The 26148-nt window shown below is 48.4% G+C and overlaps 1 protein-coding gene across 1 annotated transcript in view; it reads right to left on the bottom strand.

The window, feature by feature from the left end:
* Positions 1–354: 354 nt before the first annotated feature.
* The window catches only part of tfdp2 (transcription factor Dp-2), a 29181-nt gene continuing 3387 nt past the window's right edge, over positions 355–26148 (bottom strand). The window contains 19 exon segments of the mRNA XM_067246124.1: positions 355–1322; positions 1600–1686; positions 3799–3849; positions 3996–4183; positions 4494–4592; positions 6223–6351; positions 12274–12361; positions 13959–14155; positions 14346–14512; positions 15005–15156; positions 15597–15665; positions 16042–16188; positions 16660–16822; positions 20061–20093; positions 20466–20513; positions 20620–20741; positions 21968–22053; positions 25344–25410; positions 25981–26064. Of these exon segments, the coding sequence (XP_067102225.1) occupies positions 1155–1322; positions 1600–1686; positions 3799–3849; positions 3996–4183; positions 4494–4592; positions 6223–6351; positions 12274–12361; positions 13959–14155; positions 14346–14512; positions 15005–15156; positions 15597–15665; positions 16042–16188; positions 16660–16822; positions 20061–20093; positions 20466–20513; positions 20620–20741; positions 21968–22053; positions 25344–25410; positions 25981–25992 (2073 nt within the window). The 5' untranslated portion in view covers positions 25993–26064 and the 3' untranslated portion in view covers positions 355–1154.

Genomic DNA, 26148 nt, shown 5'->3' with positions numbered 1-26148 from the left:
CTGACTCCCTATATACAGTAAGATCTTGACCTACATAAGGAGTCTGGCTGTACTTTTGGTCCTAGGATGTTTATACAGTTTTTCCTCAGTTTGAGTTCTAGTTCCGAACCATTACTGGAGGGAATTAAAATATTTGAACATATTAAATGTCTTCTCTTTTGTAGAACTGGAGCATAGCTGGGATAGGTGCATGTGTGTGTGTGCATGTGTGTGTGTGTGTGTGTGTGCATGTGTGTGCGCTTGTTTCCCCACCAACCATCAGAGGGCAGGATACCATAATATGATAGAACCGTCTTTCAATTATACATGTCTTGAAAAGGTCACATGATTTACAGAAACAATGAGACAGAAGGATTTCTTTAAAATCATCTTTATTTCAAATTTGTTCTCATACAGACCTTAAGGCATCTGTACAAAGCACATTTCCTGTCAGGGTTTAAAAAAAAAATCACTTCCCTTTGATGTTTGAAAGGTTAAAATAATGTAAATATTTATATGTATTTTTTGGCATTTCCATCCTTAATGTATTCTTTTAATCAATACTTTTAAATTACAACTATTTATCTATTTCTTAGTTTGATTCTTACAGCGTTTAGACATAGTGAGATAAGACAAAGAGCATTTAAACCCATCAATTATGTACACAGACAGATACCATATTACACAGCAGACTACACAGCACTACAGGAGAAAAAAACCCACATCAACTCAAAATGCTCCAAATACAGTAGCTATTTACAGGTCCCTACATTGGCACAATGTTGCTATTCCTTCACTTACTCAATGGGAGGTGGGGCTAAACAATGTGTGTGTGTGTGGGAGGGGGGGGGGTCATGTTACGATTCTCTTGTCTTCCTTCCCAGGGGCAGTGAGGGAGGGAGGCAGCCAGGGAAGTGGGGTCAGTGACTGCAGTGATATGAGTTAGGGTTAAAAACAATTATCAGGATCACACCACCACCTCTACCACAGCGTCCCTCAGTCCACCCCCTTCAGTAGCCAGTGGTACAGGCCAGCACCTGGAAAGACTGGGCTCCGCGTGGATGGGTGAGGACAATTCTGGGTGGGAGATGGGGGAGTGGGGAGAGTGGGGGGTCTTCGATATTTTTTATGCAACACTGGCATTGTGCATTGTGCTCTGGTGGTCCCTGAAATCCCTACTCGGACACGGTGACCCTGAACGTGACCCGTCCGAGGTACTTGTCGCGGTCGTCGTTGTTCTTCAGGTCGGAGCCCTCGATCTTACACTCCACTGACAGCTCCGTGTTGTAGTCTTCCTTGCTCAGTAGCAGCTTCACAGCCACTAGGGGCTGGACGTAGGTGGGCTGGAGGAGCACACACACACACACACACACACACGTTGTCATGACGATACACTCACCATGGCTGGCTTTATGACAAAGGATGCACAAGGCCCACCTCTGTGCATAAACAAATTAGTATCACAGTTCTTTTCTGGGGGGGAAGTTATTCAGAATGCACGTTGGAAGCGCTTGCCACTCATTTGGTTGTTTAGTCAAATAGAATTCCACGGGTTTAAACTCTGTTAAACTGTCATCAGTATGAATGAGCTGTGTTTGTCCTAAACAGGAGGCTACTTACATGCAAGTTTTTTCCGTAGTACGGGAAGTACATTTTATCCAAGCTCCCCTCTTTGGGGAAGTATTGCATCTGCAGGAAGGTCTCTCTCTGTGGGGAAAGGAGGAGGAGGAATGAGATACAGACCTGAAAGCATGAATGAATGGTATCACCCGAGGCGGCGTTCATAGTTTCTCTCTACATAGAGCACTGTAAGGTTTAGAGTTACACGCTCGCAACACACCCTCTCATACAGCAACAACTGTCCCAGTTGAAACTCTGCACACTGCAGGATCAATATGTTAAAAGGAACACACACTTATACTGACTGTGACCTCAAATCTTCACAATGTATTGCAATTTTTGTGTGCGTGTGTTCACACATATTACACAACATCTAGATTCATCTACTCATACAAAACACACAAATACTTTACACAGGATCAGATAGTGTGCCACAGGATGTTTCACTGAAATGAGATGGCAGGCAATGCTGCTTGGCTCTCAGTTTTCCAGATAAGACCTTCACCGTTTGCCACGGCAAATAAACTGCCACATTACGATCATACACCCATCACATATACAGTATACCTGAATCACAGAACCCCACACACACTGCAGCTGTTATCCAGGTTTCTATAGCAACAGAGGCTAAAACAGTTCAAGAACAAACCAGCGGCCGTAACAAGTAAACCTAAAATAATTGGAAAAGGCTAAATGGAGGTCAGAGTGGAGAACTCAACGTTGGATATGGCACATGTAATTACACCTCCGATTAAACACTGGACTGTTTGGTGCTGGGTGATGGGAGAGGGAGAAAGGGGGGGGGGGGGCTATAGATGGTTGGAGAAGAGAGAGGCTGGGAGCGCACTACTTTACGACCACCACACTAAAGCAGAGCTCCAACTGTGCCTACCTCTGCTCAACCCTCCCGAGTTCCCCGCGTCAGAATGTCCTCTTCCGCAATCCCACCCAGCACTTCCAGAAAAGAGCCTTCGCACAGAGCCTCAGGCGCAGTCAAGTGAAAGGAGCAGCAGCCGACTACTACATGTAGTACTAATGCCTCAGTACTAAATGTGCAGCGCATCTCCGGGGCTAAGATGCGGGGATTTTTACATGTTAGTTGGGGGCATGTAAAAGAGAATCGGGTTCTGTTCCTGCGGCCTCTACGGTGAGGAGAAACAGCCCAGATCAAGTCAGAGAGTGGAGGTGGAGTGGCAGGCTCCAGACGGCCTCCGTCATCCCTAACGAAGGAAGCAGGGGGACAGCTGAATTGCCCTCTGTACGCCTTTCGAACGATTGTAGGAGATCACAAATGTTCGAAGGCTCGAGGGGACAGTTTCAGCCAGGGGATGGAGGGAAAAGTATCAGGGGAGGAGGAGGAGGAGGGAGGGTGGTTAGAATGTCGGAGCAAGAGGGAAACCATGGAGGAGGTGTTAGATGGAAGTATGGAGCAGCGGAACACGTTTTGAGATCCAAAGTGAGGAACCTTTGACAAGGTTCCGGATCCTCCAGCATATACATATATATATATATATAGGGAGTCAGGTGGCTGAGCGGTTAGGGAGTCGGGCTAGTAATCTGAAGGTTACCGGTTCGATTCCCGGCTCTGCCAAGTGACGTTGTGTCCTTGGGCAAGGCACTTCACCCTACTTGCCTCGGGGGGAATGTCCCTGTACTTACTGTAAGTCGCTCTGGATAAGAGCGTCTGCTAAATGACTAAATGTAAACACCACCTGGGGGCCTACTACTACGTGAGGTTCATTTTAGATCAGACTATTTATCAGATTCCTTTCTGACTTGCTTTGGGGGACTTGTGGAGATCTTCCGCCGAACCCACAGCATGGGGGGGGTCAAAGCTCTACAACATGTCCGCTATGGATGCTGTTAAAGGCAGCAGAAGCGTCACATCACAGAGCTAGACAGAAGCAGCGCAGAGACATGGAGGAGCTAGGGCTAGGACCCTGGGGAAACATGGGGGGCCAGGACCGGACATCTTACCCACCAGTGAACTGCTGGCCCTACAGGCAGCGTGGAGAGAAATCAAATACAGACGAGTGTAAAAACACAGACAGGTACATACATTCATACTGTAGACGCTACAAAACACACATTCCATTTATAACAAAACATGTATATAGACATACAGGGGAGAAAACACAACTTGGAGAAATCTCCAACACAGACCCCCCTCCCCTCCATTCACACATCAGTTGGCTTTACCTTGGCCGTGCAGTTGATATAAGGGTTTCCGCGTGGCTTCAGTCCTATGATCTTCAAGGAAACAAGAAAATCGGGACGAGCGTTATGACAACAACCTTTTAGAAGAAGAAGTAGAACATTTCTTGGCAGCCGTCTTAAAAGAGGCAGTCCCACCCGTCGTTGGTGAGAGGTGTGAGGTGATAGGCTCTGGGACTGACCCTGTTCATCTTGACCAGGATGCAGGGCTTGCCCTCGGCGTAGCCGAACGTGGTGTCGGACAGACCGGAGCATTGCCTGAGCACACTGCGCTTGAACTGGCACACCTTCTTCTCCGGCACCTCGTCCTGCTCCGTATACTCCCCCACCATACACAGATCATTCTGCTCCTGTATGCTGTCGTTGTATTCTGCAGGTACCAGAGGAGACATGGGTTACGCGTTAGAACGTGTTAGGACGTGTTAGAACGTGTTTGAACGTGTTTGAACGTATTAGAACGTGTTTGAACGTGTTAGAACGTGTTAGAACGCGTTTGAACGTGTTAGAAAGTTCCCGTTCCCACCAGTTCCCTGGTGGACACCATTTACCACGTAGTAAATTAGATTCAAGTCAATCTAATAACATGCACCAAAGTCCTCATTTCGCCTAGTCATGCGTTTCAATCAACAACCTTGTATTCCAAAGAGCATACGAGTCAGAAAACAAGGAGAGTCGCTTACGCTGCAGCTGGGATTCCAGATGCTGAATGTACTGTTGGTACTGGTCAGGGTCAGAGCGGTTGAAAGAGATGTCCATGGAGCGAGGCCTGATCACCAAACCTTGGGGGCAAAGGTCAAGAGGTCTAAGATCCTATCATTGTACGTTGTGACGGCTACATCACTCCTCGATGATAACAGATGAAGCAAGTCCTGCCAACACCGGTGAGCATTGACGTAATTAGTCACTGCAAAGTGAGAAATCCAATGACGAGGAGACCACAGACAACAGTCAACTCTGCTAACAGCTCTACAGATTAACGTCTGTTGACACGGATATGTGGCCACAGAGTCGGTCTGAGGGGGATGAGAATCTGCCAGTAATGAAGAGGAGTCAGTTGGTCGTGGTCGTGGTCTTGATCTCAAGGTGCCAACACAATGAGAACCGATCCACATGGGTGATGGACGACACAACGAGAGGATGGAGAGAGAAGACGAGGATGCATGAAGATACAGAGATATAGACTGCTGTCGAAGGAGAGGAGGGAGGAAATTACAGGAAAAGGGAGAAGAGGCGACACTGTGGGTGGAATTAATTGCCACTAAAAGGAGAGTGTGTAGGAGAGGGAGAAATCTCACACATTACCCAGATCAATACTCTGTGCGAGTGAATAGGCCTGGGTGCTTTTTTTCCCCCTAGTGCAAAAATGTGTAAGGGTGCGAGAAAAAGAGAGAGAGAGAGAGAGAGAGAGAGAGGGGGAGGGGAGAGAGAAATAGAGAGAGTGAGACAGCTCGGGAACGATCTGATGTAAAAGCGTATACACTTGGCTCCAGCCTGAAGCTTGCGATGAATACTTCAGGGCCAAGCTGCTCCTGTAGAGGAGGCTCTCCTTCGGTGGACTGGGAGAGCTGCTGGGCACAGTTGGGATGGAGCAGATGGGTGCTGTACTGGTGGCCAGCAGGACAGAGTCTGCACAGCCTGGGAGTCAGACATCTCATCTCTCACTTATCCAGCACACACACACACACGTACTCACGCACATACTCACACACATAGGAATGCAGACATACAGAACAGAACAGTCCCTCAGAAACCACACACAGAAACACACACACACACATCTTATTGCTCCTCTTTCCATAACGGTCATTCAGTCATGATTAAACAGTGTTTGACTTGTTCCCCGTTTGCGTGTTCTGCCAGGGCTCCAGTGTCACGCAAACCCAGCCTGAGTGAATGGTGGCCGACACAGGGACACTGTCCAGGCACTCGCACAGACAGCTCTGCCGTTCTGCTCTCCAGCCAGCCCACTGGGCAGCCAACCAGCTAACTGCTTCACTGCAGGAGCCTCGTGTGTGGATGTGTGTGTGTGTGTGTGTGTGTGTGTGTGTGTGTGTGTGTGTGTGTGTGTGTGTGTGTGTGTGTGTGTGTGTGTGTGTGTGTGAAATAATGAGTCTATCCTGTGTGACGGGAGAGATACTGACATTTATGTAGGGATGTTGTTTTGTATTTATGAGAGCCCGAATGAGTGAGACAGAAACGGAAGAGATACGGAAAGTGTCATGTATAAAATAATTACGAGATGCAGAAATATTCTGATGTGACGTTACATCAGACTCTTTCCCAGAATATTTACTGCAGTGGTACGTTTGGCTGTGTTTTTTTAAAGTTGGCTGTTGACATTCCTTCAATAAATCAATAATTCAATCAACATTCTGAGCATGTTTGTCAATAGTGTGCGCTGTGTCCTACCTGGATTGGCCACTCTGTCTCTGTACTTTGGAGTGTTGTCATCCAGCGTCTGAAGCATGACCCACATAGTCAAGGTGAACATCCCGGCTAGGAAGCCATAGAACACCAGGTAGAAGAGGAAGATCAGCGCTGGAGAGAGAAGAGGGATTTATAAAGGGGATGGAGGGAGGGGAGAGAAAAGACAGAGGGAGGGAGGGGAGACAGAGGGAGGGAGAGAAGAGACGGAGGGAGAGACAGTAGGGGAGGAGGGAGGGAGGGAGGGGGGAGAGAGAGACAGTAGGGGAGGAGAGACAGAGGGAGGGAGGAGAGAGAAGAGACGGAGGGAGAGACAGTAGGGGAGGAGAGACAAACAGTAGAGGAGGGAGGAGGGAGAGAGAGACAGAAGTAGAGATGGGGGGGTGAGAAATAGAGAGACTAATTATTTTCTGTTAATCACACATATCTTGGCTCAACAGATCAAAAGCATTCTTCCCAGCAGTGAAGGGCAGTCACGTGACTGGAATCTTTGTCCAATAATTATTTGGCAGCTCCGTTAATTTGGAGACACAGCGAGCTTCCAAAACAACGATTTACAAGCGTCAAACTGAAGAGGAAGGAGAGATTGGGGGGAAAGAACAGCAAAACATCTTTGCAATAATTACTGTGGTTTCGTTTTCCCCCCTCGGTCTACATTGTGGTATTAAATACTATAAATATACAATATACAAATGTATAGCAAGAAACCATAACCATTCTGGACTGGTTAAACTGGGCTCTCTGGGCGGAGAAGACACTAGGGATAACAGCTGAAATGTCCCTTCTGTTTAATGGACTCAAAATAATATCAACGCAGTGGAAGAACAAATATCATACGGCTGTCATTTCTGAGAGATGAGGAATAGAGAGAGAGAGCGAGAGAGAGAGATGGTTTAATTATAGATGGATTTTTTTTTCTCCTGAAGTCTCTGAGGTAGACAGATACTATTAATAGATAGTGGGGGAGGACAGCAAGTGATGGCACAGCAGTGGCCTGAGGAGAGGAGCTCACTCGGTGGGGAGCGTCAGATGGATCCGTGCTACACACACACACACACAGTCCATCATACCCATTTACCAGAATGAAGGTATGAACATCCATATAGCCTGATAAGCCAGACTGATAGAAGATGAATGGAAAATTCCTCATTAGCTGAATTTCTTCCCTTTCAACCTCCAGCGCCAATTATATTAAGACTCCCATGCAAACCCGTGTTGACATAATGCTAGAATATTGAACGTAACTAAGACCTTCCTAACACGGTCCTGGTGGAACATTAGCTAGCTACCATCCATTAGCGATCTTTTCAACAGCCTTGAAGACGGTGAAACAAATGCAAGTGCTCTTCTTTTGTTCAAGCCAAGAGTGACCTTCCAGGAACACTGCTCTGGGTAGCACGGCGGGGGCCGTGGCCTTCCTCCTCTCTGCAGCTGGAGCATTGATCCAGGCTCCCCATCGATCCAAGATCAGCATGAGCCTGTCAGTCAGGTGGTCATGGATCCAGTCTTCCACAGTCAATCAGCAGGTCTGTCAGTACACTCCGGTGCACCTTTTACAATCATCTCCACCCACGCTCCCTTTACAAAACAACACTGACGCCACTTAAGTCCCTCTCTCTAATGCACTGCTGCTACCCACTTCTTTTACCTACATCCTTTCAGGCAGTAAAGCATTCCCCCAAGACACCCCACTCACTCCCCTGCATCCAGTGCATGTATACCTGCCCATTATCATTATTCACCTCACATTAAGCTACACTGTAAAAAATGTACTGACCAAAACTGACCGACATTTGGGGATATTTGGTCCACATCAGAAAATCTACCATTATGGGCAGTAAGAATACTGTATAGTATGTAAGACTGCCAGATAATGCTCTTAATTCCCATCACTCCCACTAAATTGGATGTGCTGTAGACAGGCTCAGGTTTGCAGCCATATTGTTTTCCAGCATCACTGTCATCTAGTCAATCACTGCCATTGTTGTTTACAAAGACATTAAAAGCAGTCGTGGTGAAATTACACTGGCGATCATTCGGAGGACTTTAATTTGAAAGGCCAGCATTGTGCAGTCAGGATTTATCATTCTACAATTTAGACAGTTTAAATTTGATCCAGCCTTGATCGAGAGTGGGCTGAGGGGGGGCATTGCCCATGCCTAAAAGGGTCTAGCTACCTGTGCTCATTTGACCAAAAGTCTCTCTCACGCACGCACAGCTTCTCTTGTGCCAAGCACCCTAATAATCACTCAAACCTCTCCTTATCCTCTAACCCTGCTGCAGACACTGTCCCCGTCTTCCTCTAACCCTGCTGCAGACACAGTCCCCGTCTTCCTCTAACCCTGCTGCAGACACAGTCCCTGTCTTCCTCTAACCCTGCTGCAGACACAGTCCCTGTCTTCCTCTAACCCTGCTGCAGACACAGTCCCTGTCTCCCTCTAACCCTGCTGCAGACACAGTCCCCGTCTCCATGATGGCTCTGCGGCACTTTCTCCAGAAAGTGACCTGTGGGAAGGTTCTCTCCAACATTGCTGGGTTGCTCTCAAACCCAGCTGTTCCCAAGCTCACGTTCTTTACAGTTTTGGCTGAAATGGAATCTTCCAGACCACTGACAGCATGTGGCTCTGCCCCCCCCCCCCCCCCCCCGGTGTGGCTGGCCCAGGGGTTTATAAATACCCTGATAAGGAGGCCAGGAGGATCGGCACTGGGTCCCAGAGAGGGCGAGGCTGGGCGAGTGGAGGTATACTTTACACAACCCAGAGAATGCCAACAACAGGCATTGGCGAAGTCAGTGAAGTGGACAGGTTTTTTTTTAATGACACGCCATGAGCCAAGTCTCCATGAGGCAACACTATCCCTAGTCTTTCCGTGCACATAACCAAAACACAGAAAAAAACTCTACACGAAATGACACATACCACAAGTCTCATTCACACATGGGCAATTAATTTCAGTGTCCGTTTCCAGCCAAGAGTTTGACAAGGCCTTCGCTTACAAGCTTAAACCTAATCCTACCCCAGGACAACATCTTCCTCATAGGCCTGCGATATTTTTGGTGGGGTGTGGCATTTGGCATAAACAAACTGGACTTGTGGGTAATGTTCCTGGGGAGTCAGCTGGCTGAGCGGTTAGGGAATCGGGCTAGTAATCAGAAGGTTGCCAGTTCGATTCCCGGCCATGCAAAATGACGTTGTGTCCTTGGGCAAGGCACTTCACCCTACTTGCCTCGGGGGAATGTCCCTGTACTTACTGTAAGTCGCTCTGGATAAGAGCGTCTGCTCTTATCCAATGACTAAATGTAAATGTTCCTCTCACAGCAAATGTGTTGCCCCCCCACACCTCTCACCCACTCCTACTCCTGAGTGGTACAGGAAGTCCCTCCCTCCACAGATTCTCTAATCATGTGAGAGTAGTTCCAGGAGAGTAGAGTGGCACCGGACACATCTCTCCGCTTGGTTCAGTTGGACAAACAATCTGTCTCTGCTGCGAAATGGCACAGTGATTGCATTAGAAACCAGACCAGCCACTGGAGCAGAGAGAGAGTGTTAATGGGATAGCAATGGTTAGGTTGTAACAGCTGGGCCTCCCTGTGGCTTCCTACTCCTAACCGCTGACCTCTGGGCAAGCATGGAGAGCACAGCTTTCTCTAGGGCACCCATAGTCACAAGCCTGTGTACTGTCCAACACAGCATCAACCTAGTGCTTGAATCAAACTTAAGGTGGACACAACAGAGGTGACACAAAAACTATTTTCTGACCAGGAGATCGTAAACATTCTCAGATTACTGAAGACGCCGACCCCCCCCCCCCCCCCCTTCCCCCAACAGTTTAAGGTCCAATGACGGATTAGAATTAGAGAATAATATTTACATCCATGAAACAAGCAGCTGTGACCTGCAGGGGTTTCAAGCCTCTATTAACTCAGCGCCACAGAAAAAGGCAGCAGCATACTTCATTGATAAAGCCTCATAACTGGGTCATTGTTGGTGATGTGAAAGACCTGAATCACTGCCACATGGGTGATCCCACTGGAGAACAAGAACGTTCTTTTGATCCTCACAAACCTTTGTAGTAAATACCAACAGGACCCAAGTCAGGGGCAGGACTGTTCATTCGCTGCTTTGGCACTAAACTCTCAACTCCCAGTGTTCCCCCAACAGAAACAGAAGAAAAACAACGTTGAGGAAACAAAGTAATAGATTTTGCATCTCCTTGTTGTACTGTAGGTTCCTATATGGTGTGTGTACATGGTGTTAAAAGAATGAGAAAGAGAGGGATGGTGAATGCTGGCTATCAGGAGAAAAGCAGTGTCAATATACCAGCCCAAAAATCTGATAATCCAGAGCTCTGCAGTGAGATGAACGACTGTAAGAGACTAGTCCATTAACTCAATCATTTTATCTCTTCAATAGCAGCCTTCACTTGTTCATCTTTAGCTTGTCTCTCTCTACTCTTTCTTGACCCGGAGAACAGGATGCGTGAACAACTACGAAAGTAAAACATCCTAAACATCGTTGATGTGACATTCCCCCTGTTGAGAATGACAGCCGACGCCTGATGACAACTGGGGGAACGCTTGACTGTCTAGAATAATATGCCCCTGTATTCTGCAAAAACAAAATAGTGCCTTTCAAATACTGATATATTTTCCATCATAATACAAATTAATATCAACTAACAGTAAAAAGGTTTAATTGGCCTTGACTAGAAAATAATGTTGCGAAGGAATCAGCTGTGCGTAAAATGCACAAATGAGCACACGCGCACTTACACATGCGCACAGACACTTAATTGTAAAAAAAAAAAAAAAAAAAGGCCATGGGCCTGAAGGTTCGTGGTTCTACACGGAAAATATGTGTCTCTCTGGTTGCAGACAGTAAAAACAGAACCACGCCGTCATACAAAACAGTAGCCTAAATGTTTCATTCATGATATGATTAATGATAGGCTATATGAATGATTACTACATTTCAGAGAACTGATTGAGAGACCCTTCAAAATGTCTCGGAAGTCGTAGCCGATAGGTTACACAGCCTACCGGAACAGAAGAGGATCGCATGTAGGCAGGCCAAACACGCCAAGACTCGAGTGACACAATAGTGTTCAATTTACGGGTAGGCCACTTTACACCGTTTGGCAACCATAATGTCGCCGAACAATGACAGCTCTGCGACACTTGATCCAATTATTTTTCTGGTTATAAACCACGTCATTTAAATAATCGGGATTTTCTAAATTGAGACCGTCCTGTTACTGTAGATCACCCCTCCCATCCCTCCCACGCCGTCCTTCAACCGCGTGTAATGCTGCCGGAGTGCCTAACAAGAGGAAGAATTGGGCAAATTCCTACACATTCAAAGCAATAAACTGAGATCACCCTTCCACTATCTCAATAGACTACTACGTGACCACATTGACCATTAGGCTATAAAATGCAATCTAAGTCAAGTTACAATTAAGAGACTTAATTGATGCAATATGTACAGAAGCCTCGTCCTGCAATTTAGAGATTAACCAAATCGTTTGTAACTTTAATTTTAGTACGGGTGATTTAATGGCTAATTACACGAAAATCATACAACCTCGAATTTGAAGTTTTGCAGCTTTGAGGTAATCAGAGTCAAAGATAGCGATAGCTGAGAATGGAGGATCACCAGTACAAGATCAAAGACCCATTGAGGTAGCTTGTCTAAACAAACTGGAATTGTAACGAATTGTGTTAAAATAAAATTGAGGGTCTGGACACTAGACTGGAAAATAATTGACAACATCGTAGTCTGCGTCAATTGGGTGCATAGCAAATTATGATTGTTTATGTATTGCATAGTTTATGACCCAAATATTGCAAACATATATTTTTTTACATCAATGCATTTGTATTGGCCAACACGTTGATGAGCGCCCGTTTCTACACATCAAGGCAATCAGATCTTGAACCTTAAATTGACTTTAATCTTTATGAGCTGCGTTGTAAATGTATTCTGAAAATAGGCAACCCAAACCATAACGAGTCCCGAAATATAGCCTATTGCTTACCCCAACTGCTGGCGGTACGACCAATGAACTCTCCTGTTCGTGGATTGTAGAAAAAATCTTTCCAAGACTGTTTATCTTCGGGTTTCTCCTCCTTGTTCGACATAGTTGGTTTTGGGATGGCAAATCAAAACGCGTACCGAAAAATAATTTTAAAGATGAATTGATAGGCCCGAGAAGGCTGGGGTCGTCGGTTTTGTGTTAACAAAAGTGGTCTCCCTGATGTCTCCGTCACAATGTAGCCACGATACCGTTACCTCTCCACAAAGCTTCACCACCGCAGCTCATGAACATTTGCCGAGAAGACGCGTTTGAAGCACTGTCGCGCAAGCGCAGTTTTTCCTCCAGAATCCAGTTCCCAAATTGTTCCGCGATAGTCGCTATAGGCCTACTACTGTAGCTGGTAAGGAGGTTATTTGAGGGCTCAGGTTGTAGCAAAATACGATTGGTTTTATTCTTGGGTCATTCAACAGATCTGAATGCCATACATTCAGGGGCAGTTTTATGCATATAGGCTTTAAATATAACAGATTCAATATAATAAATGTGACAAATGAAAGAACTGTAAAAGTGCTTCTCTTACTGAGGACAAATATTTCTGTAACCAAAATTATATGTTTATTTATGTATATTTACAGACAGTTATACCTGCTGAGCCCTCCACAGAGTACACATCTTCCTAGGTGGAATGTCCACTAAGGTCCTAAAGAGATCTGAGCTCAAAAGTAATTTAGACTAAACATACTTTGGGTCTCAGAGGGCATTGTTTGGCTTTGGGATCATGTTAAAAAGGCATCCAGAAGAGATAGACTAAGGGGTTCTCACATACACACCAAAAAAAAAAAAAAAAAAAAAACATTCCTTATCCTCCTTGTGACAATGCAGAATGCCTATCCGTGTTAAAGGTTGCTGGCAAATTTTTCAAACAGTTGCAGCATTAGCAAAGAAGTAAACTGTGAAATATGCAAAATATCATAAGTAATATTAAAAAATATTGTTTTACAAAATGTTTTTGTGTCAAAGAAGTCTATAAATCCCCTTCCGTTGTGATCATCTAAACATATTTTAAATTAAGATTTTTTACTTTCATGGAAACTTAGAGTGGCATCAGCTGGCATCAATTTAGATAAACTTTGCCGTAAACGAAAAACATAAAGAAAAACACTAGCATACACCAACACATGTACTACTCGTATATGGTTTCACCTTTCAATGTCAGAGGGAAATAAATATGACATCTTCAATAATCCCAAGGACATTCTGTTCATGAGATAAAGCACTGAGTCTGTGATGTTTCAAGCTAAGAAACACCCACTGTAGCATGTTTAGATGCATAGGAACAACACAACTCTCAGCTCGTTTAGTAGAAAGCACCTACGAAAACATAGCACTCAAATCTTAACAGAATTTCTCTGAGAACTAGTCTGTAACTTCTTTTCACCCTGGGCAGAAAATGGTGCACAACCTTATTTTTTCGCTGCAGGGGTAATCACAGGAGCAGTATTTACAAAACAACTACAAGGAAGGTCATGGGAAAGAGATAAATGCTTCTAAAATATCTTATTATAGACCTGAATGGCAGCTTATTTTCTGTATTATACCACATCCTCCACCTTCTTCTTCTTCTTGTGTTAGGAGAGGGAGTTGGGAGGCCGTGGAGAGACATGGAGGAGGGCATTACTATGGACTTTCCATCATTCTGGGGAGGAGGGCTCGTCCTCGTCGTCTTCCTCCTCCTCCTCCTCCTCCTCGTTGAAGGAGCTGGGGGTCTGACCACGGGGCTCTGAGGCGAAGGAGCGGACGGTGCTGCAGTGGCTCCTCCTGCCGTTCAGAGAGGAGGAGTCCAGGCTGCCTGTCACAGAGAGCTGGCTGCCCCTGGTCATGCCTGCAGGAGGGACGAGGAAGGCAGGTCAGAAGGATTTCCCCAGGGAAGGAGGCTCACACACACACAGATCCACACTGCCCCCCCCCCCCACACACACACACACACTTCCACACTGCCCCCCCCCCCCCCCACACACACACACACACACGTGTAACCACAGTCCTCTCTACACATCGTGTCCCAGTCCTACCTGCAACGTAGGACTCCAAAGACTTTGGCACGAGAGATTTGGCCACTCTGAACCCCTCTGGCGTACACTTTCCATTCTCCAAACCCAGAGACATGCCCATGCGCTTCAGAATCTCAATGTCGTCATGGATCTCGAATGTGTTGTCAAAGTTGAAGAGGTATTCACACCTAGCAGAAGAAGAAAGGAGAGGGAGATGGCCTTTATAAGAAATCTCACCTTGGCATTGGCCTAGCAGGGATTATGGGTGTGATTGCAGGTGCTGTGTCTGTCTGTTCCAGAGACTTATGAAATTAAACAATTTCTCAATGAAATTATGGTATTTTTTTGGGCTTTAAAACATTTTTTTAAATAGCCTATATAACAGACTGGTTGGTCTATTTCTTTGCAGTTAGCTGCAAATGACAGTTTTAATCTGGGAAAACAAGGCCTTGATAACAGCCCGCTCAATTGAAAGAGATTAAAGCAATACGTTAAGCTGTTGAGGAAGCCTGCGTTTTGTGTTGATTTGTAAACTTTTCTCTGGGAGTAAAAGAATCGGTGAGGTTTTCAGTACAAAAGACCTCCCTAGCACTTGTTCAGAGACGGCCACTTGAGGCAGTGTGGTAGCGAGATCTCTGAAGCATCTTTTGGACAGGCACTGAGGAGAGGGTGACACGTACTTGTCGCTGGAGATGGAGCAGTCTATGACTGTCCGGACGTCTGTGTTGAGGATGATGAAAGGCAGCTGAATGACAGACCCAGAAGGGGGCGGGGCTTGGCTGGCAGCTTCGCACGCTTTGTTCCTCTGAACCAGGTTTTTAAAGGCTATTTGCTGTTAGTAGCAACAGAGGGGGAAGGGGGGGGGGAGAAGAGAAATTGATTTAGCTTGACAAACACCAAACAGTGTCTTGTGTCAATTTACCCAATACCAATCATTGATCCCAATCCTCGAATGGATACAACAGAAGCGGCTGATTGGCTGTGTTAAAAAAAGCCATTCCTTTGATTTCCTGCAGAGAATGCTGCCCTCTCACAAGCCCCTCCTCCAGCCTGTGGCCCAATGGGGGCCTGAGAGGTCATTCAGAGGGGAGAGGAGGGATTCTTTTCATATGCTAATCACATGCAAATGAGGATTGTATTTATAGACGACTGCCCATTTGTATTCCTTCATCTTCACAGATTGCTTTCAACATCAAGCGTTTGATCCATGTGACACCATCTCAGTTCAGTAAACACGCACGTGTCTAAATGTAGGCCGTGTGCGTTCAGTACCTGTAGTATGAGTTCCTCCAGCTGGACTTTCTTCTGACGGATTCTCTCCAGGCGTTTCTGTTTCTCCACCTGAGTGGAAAACACATTTCAATCCCACTGGGGTATTTTCATCTGCACAGTGTTAGAAGGCCAGAGTGTTCCGTCAAGGAAGCCCAGCTGCAGGCAGGCTGAACTACCAAGAGACCTCTCCTTGCCTGTCGCCACCAATCCCAGTCCCTCTGCTGAAATGGGGTGTGTGTGTGAGAATGTGCCAGGCCTAGTGTTGTGCAGGGTGACATATGACAGACAGAACTAACAAGGTCTTTAGTCGTCCTTCTTTGTCTGCCATCCCTTACCTCCGCTATCATCCTCTCCCCCCCCCCCCCCCCCAATCCCATTCCCCTCCCCCTTTTCCCTGCGAGGCGACAGTGACAGTTCCCAGAGTGCTGCTCAGCGCCCAGCTCACCTCCAGGGTCTGGCACTCCTGGGCAGAGTTGGTGGGCAGGCCGATCCAGCGGATCTCCTTCTTCTCCTTGGAGATGATGTTCATGGCCATCAGCACGTTCAGGGCGTCGTAGACACGTCGGCGGATGTTCTTCTGGTCGTACACCTGCTGTGGGGGAGGGGGGGGGCGGAGGACAGGGGCGTCACAGAGAGGACCGGGGAGGGTGGGGGCGTCACAGAGAGGACCGGGGAGGTTGGGGGCGTCACAGAGAGGACCGGGGAGGGCGGGGGTGTCTGGGACCGTGGCCTCGTGGGCTGGACCGCTCCTCGGGTGTGCGCCCTCCAGAGCCCGGCTCATACTAAATCTTTTTTAATGACTTATGCTCTTGGCATTCCTCAGGAAGTAAAGCAGATTAAGGCCTTGGGTGAGGGTATTCTGAGTGGCCTGTCAGTAGTAATAATGGAAAGTATTCGCCAAGCACACACAGAATTCAGAGGGAAGGGTTGCTTTGGAAAACAAACACACAGACTCGGTTTCAGGCGTCAACGCCGGCCACTTCCTGCTTCCTCCGAGGAGACCGTGAGAACCGGAGCTGAGCGTTACCACATCCTGACCACAACTTCCGCACCGCAAACTCACCGAGTCGGTGGGCATCACGCTGCCGGCGCTGGTGAACTCGGCCACCAGCTCGTCTGCCACCTCGTTGTAGGACGTGGTTCCCTTCTTCTGCACCTTCTCGCACACCTTCATGGAGAAATGCCTCAGGCCCTTGCCGTTCTTGTCTCCCTTCCTCATCCTCTTGCTGTGAGGAACACAAACATGCAGGGTCGTTCATCAAATAAAACACGTTCACCGCCCCGACCTATGAAACCACATCTTCTCGACGGCGCGACGACCCCAAAACGGAACAACCTCTTAGCTGCCGGTCATTTGAACAGAAGCCAATCACAACAGCACTTTCAACCCGCTCCTGAAATAGAACCCATCTGATGTTGCGCTGAAACCATGAGCTCTACCCAGGATGTAATACAGTCATTGGTCAAATCGGGCTTCTCATATTTCTGGGGTAACAGACCATCTCTAGACCCCAATAACACACACACACACACACCCTCCCATGTATCTGCTACATCTCCCCACTATGGGCTGTGTGTGATCCTTGGAGGGCTGTTCCGGGTGTTGCTGAAGCCCTGCGCAGAGATCAGCCTGCTGATGACGAGCACAGGGTGTGAGGCGCACCACGGCACGCTGCCCCGCTGGGCCTCTGGCATTTGGGCAGCAGAGCACACATGTCCACTTTCTCACAAGGCTGCAGTCTAACCCGGGCCCCCTGTAGGCCTACCTCAGAGACAGTGAGTGGGAGAGGGAGGGGTTGAGAGAGATAGACAGAGAGAGAGGTGGGGGAGGGGAGAGAGAGGGCGAGAGAGAGAGAGAGGAAAGAAAGGGGGAGGGAAGGGAGGATGGGGGGCTCTCATATTTCATGACCCTAGTTAGCTCCACATGGCACAACCACCATCATTCATTATTTCACCGAATGGCACCCCGATGTGTCAGAGACAGCGGCGGTTCTTACAACCTGAGAAAAAGAGATTCTAGAAATCAGCCGGAAAAAAAGGGCACGTGAACGTGAAGAAATAAACCCGGCTGATGTTGAAGTGGACACTAGCCGCATGGTCGGGACTCCAACACAGGCTCATTCAGAGGCTCGCAGGCTTGGATGACCACAGGGAGGGACAAGAGGACACCAAAGGATTAGGCAGCATTGGAAAGATAATGAGGAGGATGTCAGAAGAGGAAGTGTTTCATACATGGGTCGCTTTTGTGTTCCGTTAGATTATGTAACCGTCATACGGCAATTTCGCAGTCCCAGAGCACACAGATATACCGCGAGCGGTGACGTCTAATTGGCCGAACGGGCTGTGATGTAGGGAAAATGATGTCACACTGAGGGATGCAGGCAGAATGTATGTATGCATGAGGGCGTAAATGTGTGTGAGAACGAAAAAGGAGAGAAGAACAAGAGAGAGAGATGGAGAGAGAGGGAGGGGGCGAGAGAAAGAGAAATGGAGAGAGAGAGAGCGAGAAATGGAGAAAGAGGGAGCGAGAGAGAGAAATGGAGAGAGGGTGCGAGAGAGAGAGAGAAATGGAGAGAGGGAGCGAGAGAGAGAGAAATGGAGAGGGAGCGAGAGAAATGGAAATAGAGAGCGAGAGAGAGAAATGGAGAGAGAGAGAAATGGAGAAAGAGGGAGCAAGAGAGAGAAATGGAGAGAGAGGGAGAAATGGAGAGAGCGAGAGGACTGAAGTGGACATGTACATGTAGGCCAGGCACACGTGCAGACGGCAGAGTGAGGGTTGACTTGTCCATTCACAAACATCCCCCACCCTGGTAGCAAAGCATACGTGCCCCCCTCCAGGGCCGCTCAATAGGGCTCAGGCAGCCGAGCAGAGTAGAGGAGACAACTGCGGAGCTACTTGTTACATAACCCAAGCTGTGAGAAGCACACTAGGAGGAGGGGAGGGAGAAGGGGCTTGTGGGAAGGTGGGGGATGACGGTGGGGGTGGCAGCACACTGCATGGTGGAAGCTGAGGGGTTCGCAGTTGTCAGTGCACGTTAGTTCCGGGTCCTTAGCTTGAGAAATTTGGGAAGATTGGAGGAGAGTAGTGACACGAAAAAAAATAAAAGAAATAAAAGGATATTTCATGAAGGAGAATGGGGGGGGGCAGGGACACGGTGTGTGACGGCGCTGAGCCAGCACATGCGTGTTCACAATTACACGTGTGTGCATCTCATTCCCAAACACTCACACATGCTCACAAGCAATTCCCCAGGGCCACGGCACATTTAGTTTCTGCCTAGCAACAGAGGTTCCTCCATCTAACCATCACCGTTTGTGTCTTGACAGTGTGTCTCCAGTGCCTGGGAATGGACTATATGACCTTTTACTGGAGCAGACACATCCGAAAGAGAGAGAGAGAGGGGGGGGGGGTGGGGGTTGATAGTGAGGAGCTGCTCTCACCTAGTGTGTGTGTGTGTCGCCAGAGAGAGATGAGTGACTAGACATGAGAAATGACCAGAGCAGAGTGGGAGATGGAGATTCCTGTGGACGCGCAGGGCAGAGGGGAGCTTGTGGAAACATTGCAAGCTAGTGGAGCTTGAGGGGGGGAGCAGGAGCGTTTAGTGAAAATACAGAAGAGAGTGTAGCCTGTGTTTGGGAAAAGAGAGAGGGAGAAATGGTGGAGGAGTGATGGAGAGGGAGAGAGCGAGAGAGAAAGAGAGGGATGTGTAGGGCAAAGAGGCTGAAAGTGAGCGTGGGAGGGGGTTGGGTGACTAAGTGTGGGTCGGTCTCATAATTCCTACTATGCTGTGAATTATTAACTCAGGAAAACGTGGGATGCAGGAAACAGGAAGTCTCTCAGGGTTTTAATATTTCAATGCCCGCGATACGTGGCACACCACAGAAACCCTAAACCCATCTCCACACACACACAATCTGTCTACTTAGCCACCTGTCAAATCGAGTTGTTCATTAACGTTACGAAAAATTGACCAGCTGTCCAACCTCATCAGTAATAATCCTGGATCTCATTTCTTCCTGTTGTTGTTTCTTGGGAGAGACTGAAGGGAAGGACGGTGATGAATCTGACAGACAGAACCGTCACCGAGAAACAAACTGTGAACGGGGGAGGGGGGACTCTGTGGTAAAACAGGGCACAGAGGAGATAACAGAACAGACACAAGAAGAAGAAGAAGAGGTTAGGCGGCGAGACGAGAGAAGCAAAACGAGAAGGAGAACAGGAAAGAGAAACGGGGCGCTGTGCCCTGGTGAGTCAGCAGGTCTGATCTCTCAGGGCAGGATGTGTGCATCTCTGCAGCCTCTGTTCCTCTGAGCAGCCCTGGCACGTTCCCCACACCGATATAGATGGAGACTGCCTGACTCAGTCACACCCCCCTGCCAGACCACCGATACGCCCCCCCCACCCCCCCCCCCCCCCCCCACCCCCGTCAGATAGGACGGCTGGAGTCAGAAAGTGAGAGTTACCTGGCTGAGGAGTCTCCTGAGAAGAGCCCGTCCCTGCAGAGGAGAAGGACACAGAGAGACGAGATTAGAGACACAGACAGAGACACACAGGGACATGGACAGAGAGGGATACGTCTCCTGATGATCTTTCAATCCTGGCAGTCCCTGCCAATTGTGACCATTCTCTCACTGCAGAGACCATTGTGGTGAGAGAATAAATGCATGTCTCTGTCTCTCTCTCTCTCTCTGGCATTATTGGAAACATTTCTTCATATGTGACTGAATCACAAGGTCATAATACTGTTATATAGAACTAGGCTTAGAAGCCTCAGCACTGTCATCCATGACATGATTTGATCCCTAATCTCAACAGAAGAAGAATCAATATCTACATACGTCATCAGTTACATGAACCCATGAACTCACCGGTCTGAGAAATATGGGTCCAGGTACTCGTGTGTGCGTTTCTTGGCCCTGGGATTCAAAAGGAGACCAAGATGATCAATGCACGGTAAACTCAGAGGATGTAGAAATGAGCCCTCCTTGTGCGTGTGCGTGTGACGGGGCGAGGCGGGCTCACCCCGGGGTCCACTCGTTAGGGTCCTGCGGGCGTCCCGGGGCCACCATGCTGGGAGCGTGAGTGAACGGGCTGCTTATGATGATGCTACCTGCGTGCGGCACTCTCTGTGGCGTGCTGATGATCTGCAACACACACACACCAGAGGGGAGAGCGACTGAGACGCTGCCCCACCGAGAGGAGGGCGGCCGGGCTACGGTGAGCGAGGGGCTGAGGGTGCACGGCCTGGGTGGTGGTGGGAAGGTGGTGGTGGTGGTGGGTGGGGAGGACACCCTCTGATATACGGAAGTCTGGGTTTAACCGGAGCCAGACCCAGGGAGATCTAAGACGGGGGTGGGGGTCAGCTGGGTGCCAATAATACCGAGGGGCTATTCCTAGACCTCCTGAACCCACGAACCCAAAATGCAATTCTTCACAGGATTTTGCACCTGTGAAGCATTCGACATTCTGATGGAGGCGTGCGTGTGAGGAGCTCATCGGCGACATCTTCAAATCTTCATGTTTCCCACATCAAATAATGAGTCTCAGGCAGAACCAACGCTGTGGATCTTCCAATGGACAGCAGCAAACAGGAACACATTTCTTGCTTCCTCATTTCTAGCCGTCCTTGGATTCACTCTCTCCTGCTCCTCTCTCCCCCTCCCCCAATGCCTGGATAGCCTTTCGAGCGTTCCATTTCCATCCGTGCTGCGGGGGATCATGACCTCCGCTCAAGGACAGCTGCACCTGGGCCATCAATCACCACGGCTGCGACAGGACGTGATGTCGCCCCCCCGCCAACACAACTGAACCACTGCCGTGATTCCGGCTCCTCATAAATAATCATACGGCTCTCCAAAGAGTTGGCGCAGCAGGTAGAAACACGGCTCCACTCGCGCGCGTCCCAACGCACGTTACGAGGCCGGGGGAAGTGAGGACGGAGAGGCAGGGGGGGGGAGGAGGAGGTCAGGAAGGAAGCTCTGCTACCATCAATGAGAGGAGTGCAACTTTGACGCACCAGAGTCACTGGCGACGCTAACGAGCCGGAGGCTGCTTAACGAGCCCCTCGTTGACGCCCAACGGCTAACGAGCTCATTAAGAGACAGCAGGCTTTTGTTCTCACTCAGCGAGAGTGATGGTGGGATGCCCTTCCCCCATGGAACACAATGTGTGTGTCGGAAGTAGTTGCACATGCATGCGTACGTCCATGAACGTCAGAGGTGAATCTCCACTGAGCCGTTCCACAGCCTTGTCTCCCGTTGCCCCCGTGTGGTCAGTAGGTGGAACTGCAACTCGACGGCTGCCTAAACACCACTCAAGAGAGCTATCTGTCTGAGAGAGATTGTTAATGAAGTTATTAAGAAATACTCACCATCTGGGACCCCACATTGGCGTTGACTGCTCCTAGAGTGATCTTAGTTGCCGGGCTGTAGTTTGTCTGAGTGACTAAGGATACTCCTGGGAAAGGGTAAAGAGAGAGAAACCATGACGTTACCCAACAACTACCTGTTTCATTTGTACTCCATACTTCCACACTGCATACTCAACGGACTGAGGAGGAACAAACGCTTGCCTAGACATGGAGTGGCCGTTTGTAAGAAAAATGCAAATGACTTGGGGTTTGACGCATGTTAATACTCTTAAATGCCAAGGCCTCTCTCCCAACATCACAGCAGTAAGTGGCCCGCCAGCAAGATCTACCCCCAGCAGAATGTCCCCCACACACACCGAAACAATCCTCCCCCAGTTCAACACCAGGGCATGTTCTAGGCAGATCTGGACGAACCCCGTCCACGTCCTCCAACACAGTTCATCTGCTGTCAAACGTCCTAGCATTTAGCCTGAACTCCATCACAGAGAGAGAGTCTCTCATTGTTAACTGGAGCTGTATGTGTAGTGACCCCTGGACCCTGGCAGCAGTGAGGGGTTTTGGGGGGCGCAGGTTGGCCCTGTGCCGGCCACCACCAGGCCCAGCCTGGGAGAGAGAGGCCCGGGCGAACCAGTACACCCTGTGTGTGTGTGTGTGTAGACTGAGGGCTGGTCTTCTCTGGAATGCAGCCGTCGCTTTAAGGAGCAACAATGAAGGCTGCTTACATTTACATTTACATTTACATTTATTCATTTAGCAGACGCTTTTATCCAAAGCGACTTCCAAGAGAGAGCTTTACAAAGTGCATAGGTCACTGATCATAACAACAAGATAGCCAAAAAACATCGCGAGTAGCCAAAACATGAAGCACACATTGTGAACAACCAAAGTAAGTGCCAAAGGGAAGAACCATAAGAGCATGTAGTTAAACAAGTCACAACCAAACAACATGAACAGCTATAAGTGCAAGTGTACCTGTGGGAAAAACCAAGCAACAGTAATAAAACAATATATCACAGCGAGAACCAAAAATTTAAATCAGTTACCACTAACCACAAGAGCAACAAGTCTCTAAGCAAGAGTCATTGTGATCCTTGAGGAAACTAACATCGGGTCAAGCGAACCGTTCCTAAGTACCGTTGTACTCCCGGAACAAGTGCGTCTTGAGCCTTTTCTTGAAGGTGGAGAGACAGTCAGTGTCTCTGATGGAGGTGGGGAGTTGATTCCACCACTGGGGGGCCAGACAGGAGAAGAGCTTGTGTTGGGACCGGGCGGTCTTGAGCGGTGGGACCACCAGGCGGTTGTCTGAAGAAGACCGTAGGTGGCGGGTGGGGGTGTAAGGCTGCAGGAGAGACTTGATGTAGACGGGTGCAGTCCCGTTCACTGCTCGGAAGGTCAATACCAGGGTCTTGAATCTGATACGGGCCATGATAGGTAGCCAGTGGAGAGAGATGAGGAGCGGGGTAACATGGGAGCGTCTTCATTAGAATACAGCTGAACTGCTGCACTCAGCCTTCATTTCCATTATGACTCAAACACACCAGCACACAGAGAAACATGCACACACATCCACACACAGGTTGTTCATTTTGATCTATTTACAAAGGGAGAAATGCATGTCAGGGAGAGGGGTTTCGATGAAAAGTAAGATCATCGTCCATTCCCAAATCAAGTTCCTCTCGGAAAAACCTGAAAACTAACCTGAAACCTGAGACCAGGTTGGACATTTAAACCTAACACAGAAACAGAAGAGAAAAATAACTGCAACACGGCTCTAGGACAACCACTCTGCTGGTGTCCTTAAAGCAACAAAAAAAAGTGCACTTTTTTTTTTCTTTTTTCTAGTTTGTCATCAATAACATTGACAGAAATAACGTGGCTGGATTGATCCCATACTTTGACTGTTCTGCCAAGTGCAGCTCATGCAGCGGCAAAACAAGTGTGAACAGTAATATAGTCCCCTGCAGCTCTTGGAAACCACCCTGCTTCAGCATGAAGCCTGAAACAGCTCCAAACCACAACACACTGCGCTACTATGAAAATAAACAGTCACACACACAGAAGAGCCACAGGGAAACTAACCTGGGCTCCACCATGACTAGCAAAAGCAGTTAAAGACAGTGGTTAACAACACAAGTCGTTCAACACAGAAGCAGTTTTTAGTGTGACTTTTTCCTGAGGAGAAAAAGACACCTACGGGTAGAAGTAGCCAACAGAACAACGTTTCCCGAGAATCAACGCAACAGCCAATCCCGGGAAAGATTTCACAAACTTCACAGCAGGAGCAGCAGCAGCTTGTATTTACCTGTCTCTCTATGGAGAGGCACCAGCACAACCTCCATGGTTCTTTCTCCCTCTCTGCCCCAGACCCAGTCCCACAGTGAGAAGACTTACTCTACCCCTCCCCCCACAGGCATGAAGCTAGTGAACAACTTCCAGTAGGGCTGGAGGTGGTGGTGGGTGGGGGGGGCTCTCCCTCTCTACTGCCCTCCCTCCCCTTCTCTCCCCTCCCCTCCCCCTGTTCCCAATGTGCCAGCTAATCCCAGACGCACACAGCAAATCCCGTTAGAACGAGACGAGATGCAGAGAGAAGGAAAAGGAGCGTTGGTTTACCTGAAGTGCAGAGCACATGTCTCTCAGCTCGTGCTGCCAGGGATCCAGAGCCCTCCTCACACATGCTCCCCTCTCGATGCCTCTTTTGTTACCATTCAATGGAAACTTGAGAGACCTAGCCAGGCGTTGCCGCACGAGCTCAGAGTCCACCCACCTGAACTCAGGCGGGTGTTTGGGACCACGAGGCCTCGATTCACACCGACTGCACGCTGCTCGTCCATCAGCGGCCACCCACGACCCTGAGCAGCCACACGGACGCCGCTCTCTAACCCTTCTGCATGGCTGGGAGGCTGAGATCCTGGGCTAATGGGTAATCCTTTACTTTGGTCTGTCTGATCTGGGAGAGCAGCAGCTTCCCTGTGAAGCTGAGAGGGGGTAGTGCACTGGGCACGTCAGAGCCTGCTGCTCAGCCAGCAGAGTCTAGGACTGCTCATCAACAGCTAGGGTAACCCTAGATAACATCATGCCCTAATAGTAGGGGGCGCGATGGTGAAATCATCCACAGCTGAAGTTATCAAACAACATGAATGAATGGCATTTTGCAAAATGCCACACAGGGTAATCGGAGACTCCTAGAATCAAGTTTTTCAAATTGGAGTCATTTTCCAACCAAAAACTATACCCACGTTTAGGCTAGATATTAGATGTAACTTTATTGATCTGTTACAGCAGTGTTAACCAAGCCTCAACAGCCCCACAGGCATGTATGCTAGGCCTATGTACTCTTACATAACTGGCAGATGCGCTTATGAACATGGGTTCTTACCTTTAGGGAGGTTTTGGTTATTGCTCAGGAATGCCTTCAGGTCTCCACAGACTGTGGCAGCTCCCACCTGGGAAACAGGGAGCCAGAGAGAAGGGAAATCAGGGGAGTCAGATGGCTGAGCGGTGAGGGAGTCGGGCTAGTAATCTGAAGGTTGCCAGTTCGATTCCCGGCCGTGTCAGTTGACGTTGTGTCCTTGGGCAAGGCACTTCACCCTACTTGCCTCAGGGGGAATGTCCCTGTACTTACTGTAAGTCGCTCTGGATAAGAGCGTCTGCTAAATGACTAAATGTAAATGTAAATCAACGCTAGTGACACGATACACTGGTCATGGGAGCTACCCAGGCTAGAAAACACTGGGAAGGATTATCACAAATCCTACACTTTTACTTACATTTTACTAAAAATACAAACATTCTGCACATTGTCTGGAAAACTAACATAAGCCTTAACTAATATATTGAGTAATACAGACCATGATGTACTGTATATGATCTAAACTATACATAACTGACTGTAATCTATGCTTATGCAGTACAGTGTTGGGCCTACAATTCACCGGTGTATTAGAGCTTGGCTTTTATGAACTACTGGTGACCATCAAAACAGTACGACACAGTAATGAAGGTAGTCCACTTACACTGTTGGCCATCGTGTTGCAGCTAACGCACAGCTCCTCTTGCCAAACAGCAGTCCTTCCGATGTCTCAGGCCACACACAGTTCCTGTGAACACAAACCCAGGAGACGGACGCTGAACACCAGCCTGTGGCTACGCAGCTCCAGGCCGGCTCAGAGAGGCTGAGGGGC

Source organism: Osmerus mordax, chromosome 11, assembly GCF_038355195.1.
Source record: "Osmerus mordax isolate fOsmMor3 chromosome 11, fOsmMor3.pri, whole genome shotgun sequence".
Classification (NCBI taxonomy): domain Eukaryota; kingdom Metazoa; phylum Chordata; class Actinopteri; order Osmeriformes; family Osmeridae; genus Osmerus; species Osmerus mordax.
Note: the sequence above shows the minus strand (reverse complement) of the source record. Positions and strands in the feature narration are given on the sequence as shown.